The sequence below is a fragment of the Mustela putorius genome, unplaced genomic scaffold (genome assembly GCF_011764305.1).
Source record: "Mustela putorius furo isolate JIRA1106 unplaced genomic scaffold, ASM1176430v1.1 tig00003836_pilon_pilon_pilon, whole genome shotgun sequence".
Classification (NCBI taxonomy): domain Eukaryota; kingdom Metazoa; phylum Chordata; class Mammalia; order Carnivora; family Mustelidae; genus Mustela; species Mustela putorius.
The window spans coordinates 10,596,888-10,609,131 of NW_025421989.1; the positions used below are offsets into that span (position 1 = coordinate 10,596,888).

Sequence of the window (12,244 nt, forward strand, 5' to 3'; positions counted from 1 at the left end):
TCTGACAACATCAACTATGAGTGAGGATAAAAAGAAATTATAACTTTCTTATGCTACAGAAAGAGTGCAAATTGTTATAACATGGTAGGAAACAATTTGGCATCATCTAATAAAATTGAAGCTGTGCATACCTTAGGACTCAATAAATTTTCTTCCTCTAAATATGCATATGTACAGTAGAAGAAATGTGCAATAATACTATGCAGCATTATTTATCATAGCAAAAAATCTGGAATTAACCCAAAAGTCTATCAGCAGTAGAATGGATGGGTAAATTATGGAATGCTCACAGAATGAAGCAGTGTAGTGTGAAAATAAATGAATTCTTGCTATGTGTAATAACATAATATTGATCAAACAAAGCAAGTCACAGAAGAATACCATCTCATTCAACTGAGGTACAGTTTAAAGATTTTTTATTTATTTATTTGACAGATGGAGATCACAAGTAGGCAGAGAGGCAGGCAGAGAGAGGAAGGGAAGCAGGCTCCCTGCTGAGCAGAGAGCCCGATGCGGGGCTCAATCCCAGGACCCTGGGACCATGGCCTGAGCCGAAGGCAGAGGCTTTAACCCACTGAGCCACCCAGGCGCCCTGAAGTACAGTTTAAAACATGAGAAATTAAACAATATGCGTGTATGTTTGTGTCTGTGTGTGTTAGAATAATAAATCAAAGCAAGAAAATGGTGACATAATATTCAGGATAGAAGTTAATCTAAGAGATGGAATATTCCACATATATATTTTTATAAGCATATAATGTTTTATATTATACCATTTTCAAAAACCAATGGCTATGTCAATTAGCAGTGGAGTTGATTAGAAAGGGAGAAAAAAAGAAGTCTGAGACATCAAATTGCAATCTAAGAAATGAGTAATGAGAACAGATAATATAAATATCGTTTCACAAATGGGCATTATGAAGTTGGAGATGGCTCTATCAGTCTATTTGAGATAGGTTCTACTCACCGTTTTCACATCTCAATCATTCAGTCAGATCCTATTAGTCTAACGTCGTATTTATCATGAAACCTTCCCAGGCAATGTGCACCCAGGATGCTTAAATGCTGCTTAGCCAAATGGGTTTACTTGGCAGCTCGATAGCTGTATTTTCATTCTGGTTTGTATGTCAGGCTCTTAGGTATTATAGAGTTAATATGTCACATTCCTAATTAGTAACATATTTGGGACACTGATGAGATTAATTTTGTGGACGTGCCCATATCAGAACCAGAGTTTACACTGTGCAGAATAGATAGGTGAATGCTACATTTTGAAGCTCTTGAGTGTTAGTAAGCTGATTTCCTCAGATGATACCCTGGCTGCGAGGCCCACTTCTATAGTACTTATTTTTCTTATCTTCACATATGGATCACAAGTCCCTAGAGGGTAGAAGTAATATCTTAAATTACTTTATCTCATCTTTATAGATGTATACAGTACTTTGTATATAGTAAATGCTTAATTATTATTTGCTGACTGGATGATTGGCGGGACTGTTGATTGGGTATGCACTACCCTGTTGGCTTTTATGCTGTGCTTTACAACAATAGTAAAAATGTCATCATTGAGGAGCACCTGGGTGGTGCTCCTGGGTGGTTCAGTCAGTTAAGTGTCTGTCTTTGGCTCAGATCATGAACCTGGGATTCTGGGATCGAGTCCCACGTCAGGCTCCCTGCTCAGGGGGAGTCTATTTCTCCACTCCCTCTGTGTGTGCTCTCTTTCTCTCTCTAGCTCTCTCTCACTCTCAAATAAACAAATAAAATCTTGAAAAAAATGTCATCGTTCAATATAATGAATGGAACTACACTTCAACTACCAAATGATAATTACCTACAGATGTAAAATTATTGCTATTGTTCAAGTTAAAATAATTCACTCCTTCAAAATCAGCTTCTTTTCAGTCTTCTGTGAACCAAAGAGGCATTTTGTGGGGAGGGGAGATAAACATTAATAAAACCAATTACAAAACTTTAAAATTTGAGAACTCTTTGAAGGACATGTTCAGCAAGGGTATCATGATAATGAAGGTGGGGTTGAGACAGTTTTCATGTCAGTGGTAGAACCTAGAAGATTCTAAGACAAGTGATACTGTAACAACCTTATTATTATTATTTTCATTTTTAGAACTGTAGCAAAGGAGGAACCTTTCTAATGCATTCAAGCGAGATTACGTTTGATTTATCCTTCAAATTATTGTTTGCCCACTTGATGTTTATGAAAAGAAATGCTGCATTTCTCACCTTAGCCAACAGAGAAGCAATCACTTGTATGAATCATCGCTGGAAATAGAAATTGTTTCAAGTGCTGGACACATTTGTGGTCTGTGAACACTGAACACTAATAAGCAGGAGTGTTCCAATCCCAAAATGATTTTTCTGACTTTTAAGTAATTTAATCCAGAAATGCTCTGGATAGACATCCAATTGCCTGCATGAAACCTGGAAGAAAAGCGATTTCATATTAAGACTTCACGGCTTTGAAGCTTGCCTTTCTGCATGCTGAGCATCTTTATCCATTCCAAAAGATAAAGGAGAGAGAGGCAAACTGGATTTCTAAAAATGAAAGAGAATAAATGCAGGGCGAATCAGCTCTTTGGCATCCTTGCTCTGTGGATAATGCTGGCCATTGAAAACTGCTATAAATTCATCAGGACTAGTGCTTCTGGCAGCCTGCACAAATCAACATGAACTATGCTTCGGTTTTCACCTTACATTTTAAATGCCCATCCTCCTAGCAACTTATTTAATCCACCAAAGTGGGCTCTAGAGTGTTCCTTTCATTTCTAACACAAGCATTGCGAGGGGATAAAGAACATATGAGCCAGTGAGTGGCCGTGAAAGTTGAGAGCCATTTGTTGACCCTGCAGTGGTAGGTTAGAGATCTCGGACTCAAGAGGTAGACTCGCTCCCTGACTCCTGAGATATTATATATAGTCAAACAGTGGCAGTCCCTAATCACTCATCTTACAAGCCACATGATTTAACAAATATCATAAAGACCACACACCCCCATATCAGAGGATTTTCTCATCCAGAAATCCATCCTGATCCAGGGCCCTATAGTAAGAAAGGGTGTGTTTGAGGCAAGAGAATCTCTCTTAAAATTCTGAAGGTGCATTTTATCAAGATGAAATTGACTTCATTGTTCTCTGTGAGGAAGCATCCTCAAGAAACTAAAGATATTGTAAAACAACTTTTTGCCCTCTCTGATTTGCCACAAACCTCTGCTTCTTGGGGGTCGTCAATTGGAGATTAACAAAGTCTTTCTTAATTCTATTTCTTTTAAAATGGAGGAAAAAAATGTGCATACTTGAGGGCGATCATCTTTCTGCAGGAAGACCCATAAGAGTTCACAAGGAAACCTGACACAGGATATTGATATATTCGAGATCTTTGAACTCCTTCACTAATGAAATCAACTTTGAGACTCTTAATATTGGGCTTTTCATTTGTTATTTCTGGGTAACTGGATCTCAATATAAGGGAGACCAAAATGCCTTCAAGAAAGGGCACTAGCCTGGTGGTGAGTATTAAGGAGGGCACGGATTGCGTGGAGCACTGGGTGTGGTGCATAAACAATGAATCTTGGAACACTGAAAAAAATAAAATTAAATTTAAAAAAAAGAAAGGGGCACTTATTACAATGGAATAATAAACATAGCAATTGAAAATAGCTTAAAAATAGGTATATAGTAGGTTTTCAGTGATTCAGAAATAAGATCAGTCATACATATGATGAGAAATAAGTCTGTTTACTTGGGTAGTAAATATAGAAAGTATGACTTTGTCACTTAATAATCGTGTGAATGTGGGACAATTGATCAATGTACATGAACTTTAGATTCCTCACTGGGAAAAAAATGGTGACCAATCATTGTTCTGCCTGCCACATAGTATGAGTATTTTAAAAACTGTAAAGCATTTTATATGTTAGAAGTTTGTCAGTGTTAGTAAATGATACTGATTTTTCAAACAATGCTGCTGTTCATAAGACATTTGTTTATATCTATTTAAAAATTTTTAATACGTAGCATCATAAAGACCAAATATTGTATGTTGATCTTTATGACATTATAGGATGGGTCAGAATCTTTTCATTGCTCTGATAAGAAGAGTACAAAATGAGGGTGCCACATGCCTCAACAAATTGTAATTTGCTGATTTAGAAGCATAGGTGCTTTCCACTTCAGGATTCCACTGCATTGCAAATAAGACCTTTTCTAAGCTCCCAAGAGTTACTGTGTTTGAAAGTGGAACTGTCCAGGGATAAAGTCAAAACATGAATTTTAGCAGTCAATAGATGCTAAGAACTTAGCTATGATTTCATATGACTTTCAAGAGCATTTCATATAGTATTTTACATAGCAATGTTATCATCTATAATTTACATATGATGAAAATGAGGCTCAGAGGGATTAAATGGCTTACCCAAGGTCACATAATTGATCAGTGTTAGAGTTGGAACTGGAATCAAGGATATCAGATTCCTTGTCTCTTATCTGTACTTTCATCTCATGCTATAGACTCATGAGCCACTCAGCTTGGTTTCTTGTCAAATAATCATAGTTCTTCATTTGTTAATTTCATGTAACAGTTAATTTTTGACAAAACTATACTTATTTAGTATACTGTTCTGTTTAAGCAGACTTCTGGATGCATTTTAAAAATTGTATCCTAATCATCATCAAAACCATTGTGATTATTGTCATTATCAATGAACGTAGGAGGGTACAATGATGGTCTAATATAGATGCTGTCCCTGTCCATTACAAAGTTCATCATTTAAACAATTAATGATACATATGCATACATGCAATGGTGACAAGCTCTTTGACTCAGAGTTGCCGAGTACTAAGGAAGACTATCATAGGGAGAGTTGACAGGTCAGGGAAGACCTTCTTGAGGAAATAACATTTGGGCAAAGATTTGAAAAATAAGTTGATATTAACAAGACAAAATGAGAGGCATAAGCATTCCTTGGGATTAAGCAATAAGGTAAGCATGAGGGACTAAAAAGACACCAATATAGCTATAGGGGAAGAAATGAGATGAGTAGGGGATGAGGTGAAGGACAATAGAGGCATGCCAGACCATGTGAAACTTTCAGGTCACATTAGGGAGGTTTGTTTGTTTGTTTTTGTTTTACCCAAAGATCAGCTGAAAGCCACAGTATTAATCAGGCATATGATATAATCAGATTTTTGACTTTTAAACAACTACTCTGGCTAGAGTGTATAGAATGAGGTGGAGGAGGATCAGCTATTGGATCAGGTAGACTTGTCAGGCAACTATTATATTGTATTGCTACAATACAGAGAAGAGATAAGGAATGCTCAGCTGGGGTTGTGGAGGGTGAGATGGAGAGAAATGGGCAGATTTTGGAAACATATGAGGGATGAAGTCAATAGGGCTTGGTGAAGAACTAAATATGGTGGGTGCTGGAGAAGGAGTCTTAGAGATGATGCCTTGGCTTTTGGTTGGCAACAATGAAAGAGCCACAGTAGAATAGGAATGGATTTGGAGGAAGTATTAAAAGTTGATTTTGACATGGGGAATTTGAGGAGCATTTGAGACATTCAGCAGGAATTGTTTAGGAAGCAATTCGATATACAGGTCTGGATAGAATATATATATATATATATTTGTGTGCCATCTGTGTAGGAGCATAACAGAAGGCATATACATGCAAAATATTGTCTAAGAGAGTATAGTATGAGAAGAAGAGAAAGCCTAGAATGTAGCCTTTAGGAAATCTAACTTTTATAAGCCAGGTAGAGTAGGATATGCCAGCCAAGAAGACAGAATAGAAGGCAAGCTAGGAGTACGCTGCATCATGAAATCAAAGAAAGAATGTACTTCAAGAGAGCAGGATGGTGGTTGCTAGGGACAAAGAAGAGGAGGGAAATGTGGGAGTTGTTATTCGATGGGTATAAAGTTTCAGTGATGCAAGATGAGTAAGTCCTAGATTGTGCCTATAGTTAACAATATTGTATTGCACACTGAAAATCTGTTAAGAGAATAGATCTCATCTTAAATCTTGTTACCACAATAAAATAAAAATAATTTTTAGAAAAGAAGGGATAAGAGACCAATAATGTTCAGGGCCAAGGAAATATTAAGCATGATGACAACAGAAAAATATCCTTTGGCCTTAGTTACAAGGGATTCATTGTAAGACTTAGTGGGAGCTGTTTCTGTGGATTGATAGAGCTGGAATTCAAGTTGAAAAGAGCTGAAAAAGTAAAACAAGGAGGCTGAGACACCTGGCTGGCTCAGTTAGTTAAGCGTCTGCCTTCAGTTCCTTCATGATCCTTCATGATCCTGGAGTCCTGGGATCTGATCTAGTCCTGCATCGCATCAGGCTCCCTGCTCAGCCAGGAGACTGCTTCTCTCTCTGCCCTTCAACGTGTTTGCATGCTCTCTCTTAAATAATAAAAAAATAATATAACAAAAAATCTTTAAAAAAATGAGGCAGCTGGCGCACCTGGGTAGCTCAGTAGGTTAAAGCCTGATCTCAGGGTCCTGGGATTGAGCCCCCCATTGGGTTCTCTGCTCAGCCTGCTTCCCTACCCCTCTCTGCCTACTTGTGATCTCTCTCTCTCTCTCTGCCTGCCTCTTTGCCTATTTGTGATCTCTGTCTGTCAAATAAATTAAAAAAAAAAATGAGGAGCCGAGACTAGATCCCCTTTAAAGTGCCTTCCAACTTTAAAATAGTAAATGCTGTGATTTCATGCTGCTGGCCAGAGCTTCTCTTTGTTACAGGTTTCCCTACTCACCCTACTCCTGGCTAATAAGAAGACTCTACCATTGAATGAAATAATTTGCAAAGACCGTATTACTTTAAGCACCATTACAACCTCAAACAAACTTGGGACAAATCATTCTCTTATACGTTTACATATGTATTTTTTCTTTTAAAAATTTCATTTATTTGACAGACCGAGATCACAAGTAGGCAGGGAGGCAGGCAGAGAAAGGGGGAAGCCGGCTCCCTGCTGAGCAGAGAGCCCCATGCTTGGCTCTATCCCAGGACCCTGAGATCATGACCTGAGCCGAAGGCAGAGGCTTAACCCACTGAGCCACCCAGGCGCCCTATTTTTTTTTTCTTTTGAAAAGAATCTTGAACACAAAAACTTCTTACATGATTTTCCCCATAGCACCAGTTGAAGAAACATATTTCCAAGAATTGGTTTTATTTTTTGGGTCAGGACTGCAGGGATAAAATCAGGTCTAGAGTTTCCATGTGGATGAATTTGAAAGTGAACAGATTCGAAGCTGCAGTCCAGGGTTGTCTCACACTACACTATACTATTTTCCTTTTAAATTGAATCACCTTTTCTGGGCTTTGAGAACTAAGAGAACACATCCAAAGAATTGATTTTGTATGTAAGCAGAATGCTTGGGCATTTGCTGCTTTTCATCTAAAGAGAGATTCCTATATTCTCATTCTTTTGGTAGGAAAGAAATCTAATAAAAGGTCATATAGACCATTGCTACTCAGAGTGAGATCAGTGGACCAGCAGCATCAACTTCAGCTAGGAATTTGTTAGAAATGCAGAATTTAAGGCACCACCTCAGATCTACTAGATCAGAATATGCATTTTAACAGGATCTTCGGGTGATTTATATTAACATTAAGAAGTGAAAAGAACTTGTGATTTTTTTCTCAGAAACTATTTTTTAAAAATATAGAATCCTTTGTTACTCTGCTATGATATTTAATTAATCCAAGGACAGATTAGTCATTTATGGACTAAAAACTAATTATTTTGTTTTAAGATTAAGACCTGCAGCAGAGTGCCAAGGTGATTAAAGAGATATATTTTACAGGCAAATAGCTCATCAGCTCAGGGTAGAACACATATTTTTCATTTCTCCTTACCAGAAGCCGCTAATTACTTGCATTGGACTATTTACTTTTCCTCTTTTAGTAATAATAGTATTTGTAAATTTACTTTGAAATAGCAAGATTACCTGTCATGATTTTGTATAGGTTTTATAAACTTTCACTATTTTCTGTCTCCTTAGCCAGTTTAGGAGAACATCTACACTTTATTGCATGGCCCTCCTTGGTGATTAACATCTGGAATGGACAGCTGAAAACTGTTCAACCCTCAGTCTCACCCTTCTTTTCCGTTTCTTACGTGAAACCCTACTCTAACCTTTAATCAGGGCAAAAAAAGATTGCTATTGCCCCCTGCTGGCCCGTTTTATTTTTCCTCCTCTACAGATTGAATAGGATGCCCAAGGATTTTGAGCCGCGGAAGAAAGCTCAGCGGAAGGGACTTTCCTTAGTAGAGAGGTAGAGATCCTTTGGGAACAGGCGGCTAAAATCAAACGAAAACACTCAATGGGCGAAGAAGGCATAAAGGGCTTCTAAATTAAATTATTGATCTTCAAGAGTCTTTTTCTGCATACGGACTTGTCTATACCAAGGGAATGTCCCCTTCTCTGCAACACAGGACTCCTCTTTTGCCTTTAGATTCCACTGACAAGGAGTGAACTACCCACTCCCCTATTATAATTTCAGTACTCTGGATTCTGTTTTCTGCTTCCCCCAATTCCCCTTTCCCACTTCTTGACCGTATTCCCTTTTCTGCTTCAAACTCCCGTCCCGCCCACCTACCAACAGACTCTCATTTCTAGGGGTCAGACCCTAATCTTCTTCACCCTCCCTGTCTACCTGTCTGTTCTCTCCTGATTGTCATCGCATCCCCCTTTAGCACCCTTCCCCTGAAGAGAAAGCCACTCTTTGCCTTTGAACATCAGGCTTGTCCCCTCTTGAATGCCTCTCCCCGACCCCCGCCCCAAGCGACTGAAAAAGGAAACATGCGCACTTCAGAGCTAGGAGCTGTCCGAGTGCTGAAATTTATAGGCTGGGTAAAATCACGTCTCCCGTCTTTCTGTAGCTCTCATTCCAGCACAGGATCTCAGCAATTTTGCCCTCTTCCCCTGTGCCCACTCTAGCGCGCAGAGTCCTTTCTTCTATCTCATTTACAACTTCTTTTAAAAAGAGAACATTTTCTAGAGAAAAGGGATTTGCTAAACAGAAAGGACATAAAACAAAAGCCACAGCAACCCGACTTCCAGCATGGCATTGTCACCAGCCCCCTTTGCATGGTGATGCGATTAAGGTAGCGGCATTTTTATTATTCAGGAAAAGCAGCTGGGGAATCCATCAGTTCTAAGGCTTTGTCTTTCCTCGGTTAACTGATGGTCCTGAGCCCCGGTTTGACCTGACCATGATGCCTAGGACTGGCACTTTTTGTTTTTTCTCAGCAAACTGTACAAACCCAAATCTCTTTTTGATTTTCAAGGAAACTAGATTCCTGCCAGATTTCGAATCTGGACAATAAATAGATACTTTGTCCTAGCTTCTTTCTGGAATCATTTCGGAGATATTTTCCACAAGCATCACAGAAACAGGAATGAACCGGCAGCTAGTGAACATTTTGACAGCCTTGTTTGCATTTTTCTTAGAGACAAACCACTTCAGGTAGGTGAAACGACTTTGCATGCTGATATTTTCCCCCATGAAAACTGTTTGAAAGAGAATGTGTCATACATTTTAATCTATTTTTCTATGCCCTGGACCATATTATTTTAATTTTAAAGAGGAGAGTTATATTTCTTTTGTTCTTTTAAAAGGCGTAATTATGGTGGGAGGGTGGTAAATTTTCAAAGGCAAGTTTTACGATCCATAACCCCACTCTATGCATTTCAACACATTTTCACAGGCAATGTGATATTAAGGAAGTCTAATGAGTTGCATGCTCTTTACATTTCTATATAATGATGATTTTTTTTTTTTTGCTTTCAAATTTCTCTGAAAGTCATTTAAAATGGTTATTGGATGCAATGGTTCTCATATGGTGGAAGTGATTGGATTAATTTACAAGGAGCATGCTCATTTTATATAAAATATAAAAGAACCCCAATTCTTAGTCAACTTGAAACTTCTATTGTATTTCGGCAACTAGATGCATACTATGAGCACTACAATTCAGGAAATTTCTTGAAACATCAAAAATATTTAAAATCTCATTTTACCACTATGTTCCATTGCTCAGTATATTTGGAAACTGAATGCCTACCAAAATTTAATTAATATGACATGTTTGTATTTATCTTTGCATGAGAAATGGACTGTGCATAATTAAAATAAGTGGCAAATCATTATTTGCATGTGTGTATTTTCTACCTAGTTTATAAGTTGTCAAATCAGTTTATACTTCAAATTATCAGATGATTACCAGTAAGTGAAATAGCCATCCTAATGGCAGAGGTTCTAAGATAGCATAGAGACAGGAGATGTTCATACCACAAAGTGTAGGACTCTTCATTTAATTTTCACTAGATTTCATGGTATTTTTTTTTACAGAACCAAGAGAAATGGAACATATAGCTAATGTTACGAGTACTGGGAAAACCCACTATGTTCCTTTCAGGCTCACACCTACTATGATTAAGAAAAACCATAGGCTGCGTTTCATTAGAAGCATCATCACCATCATCATCATCATCATCACCTTCATTACCACCACCACCACCACCACCACCACCACCATCATAATTAAATAATACTTGATTAATCAGATGAATCTGCATATGGGAATGTGAGTATTTTTAGATGACTGTATCAATTTTTAACTCCTACCAAATGTTTAAATCCTCTGCACTTAATACTTTGCATTTAATACTACTTTGAAAAACTGGCAAAAATGTGGTGTTTTCTCAGTGACAGAATTAACAAGATTATTTGTTAAACTATTAAAAATAAAGCTTGTCAAATATTATGCCTTAGGGAAGAAATAGACATTCAGTCAACCACTATGTACTGTGAAAGTATTCATTTCACTACAAACCAAATAAGCTCTTTTTATAAGCCCTTTAAGGAAAATGAAAATATGAGAAATTTTCCAATCACATTTAGTGTTTGTGATAATGCAGAAGAGAAAATGATTTAGAAGTTCTTTTTCATGACTATTTTACTGGAGAGTGAACAGTTTAAATGCTAATATATAAATAACATCTGATAAAATAATAGAAGTACAGACACACTTATTGTTGACCTATTTTAGAATGAAGTTAAATTTCCAAGTGAAGCCTTTCTTTTAGACAATGCATTGAAAATTATTAATAGTTGATAGCTGGAATAGAATCTAGCAGGTGAGAAAATAAGCAATGGAATAATTAGTTCACTGTTCACTTTGTTCTGCCCATCTTATTATATATTTCCAGTAAAAAGTAGAGGATTTATATTAAGGGCTAAAATGCTGGAAGAATTGTTTGAGAGTCATGGGGGAATGATTTTAAGACAATCACATTTTAGAAATTATCATCTTCATTTCTCTGATGAGTCTAGAAAGAAACAGCTTTAACTATATGTCCATAAAATCTACAAAATAAGCTATGCGTGTAGTATCATCTTAAACATCTTTATGGCTATAGTTTGGACATCTGGGAGATATGACTCAGGATTTCTAACTCTCATCATTTAAAGTTAACTTTAGAGAATGTACAAATTCTGAAGTTGACCAAAGAGTTTTTAATTTTCTTTTTCTTCTTACTAACATAACACATATATTAACAAAACATGATGTCAAACATTCTGTGAGCCTTAGCTCTCGGGCATCGAGAATGAAATTGTTGCTAAAAAAAGTTGATGATGTGTTTAGGACGGCTTTCTGCAAAGACCATGACTCCAGGTCTGGGAAACAACCTTCGCAGACCCTATCACCTTCAGATTTCTTGGACAAATTAATGGGAAGGACATCAGGATACGATGCAAGAATCAGGCCAAATTTTAAAGGTAGGCTCCAATTAAATTTATGTTAAGCCTATGGGAAATCTAGGTGTTTGAATAAACTGAAATAACTTTTAAGGGCTTTTTATCATAAAATAATGTAGTATTCATTTCATTTGGCATTATTTTGAGATAGCCAATTTAATAGTTTAAATTTTATATATTGTTTGCCTCTTTTGAAAACTTTTCTCATTAGTATTCTATTCCACAAGGAAAACTAATGTCAGAGATTATTGCTACATTCCCTTTTTTGATCCTAAGTGGGAGTATGACTGGAAATGACTCCAAGAGTAAATGATGGATTTGACTTATATGTGTGTCTACCAGGAATCATTCAAGATTCAATAATTATTCAAAATCTTTGGTTTCCGTTTTGAATACCTACTCCCAAAGTGATGCTTGAATCTCAATATGAAACATGCCATTTTACACACTTTC

General features: G+C 37.1%; 1 protein-coding gene across 2 annotated transcripts in view; it reads left to right on the top strand.

Annotated features, from left to right (window-relative positions):
- Positions 1-8,870: 8,870 nt before the first annotated feature.
- GLRA2 (glycine receptor alpha 2) overlaps positions 8,871-12,244 on the top strand; it is a 178,383-nt gene continuing 175,009 nt past the window's right edge. For both annotated transcript variants that reach the window (XM_004758872.2, XM_004758873.2), the window contains exons 1-2: positions 8,871-9,496; positions 11,679-11,812. In XM_004758872.2, coding sequence (XP_004758929.1) covers positions 9,429-9,496; positions 11,679-11,812 — 202 coding nt within the window. In that variant the 5' untranslated portion in view covers positions 8,871-9,428. The remainder of the gene's footprint in view (positions 9,497-11,678; positions 11,813-12,244) is intronic.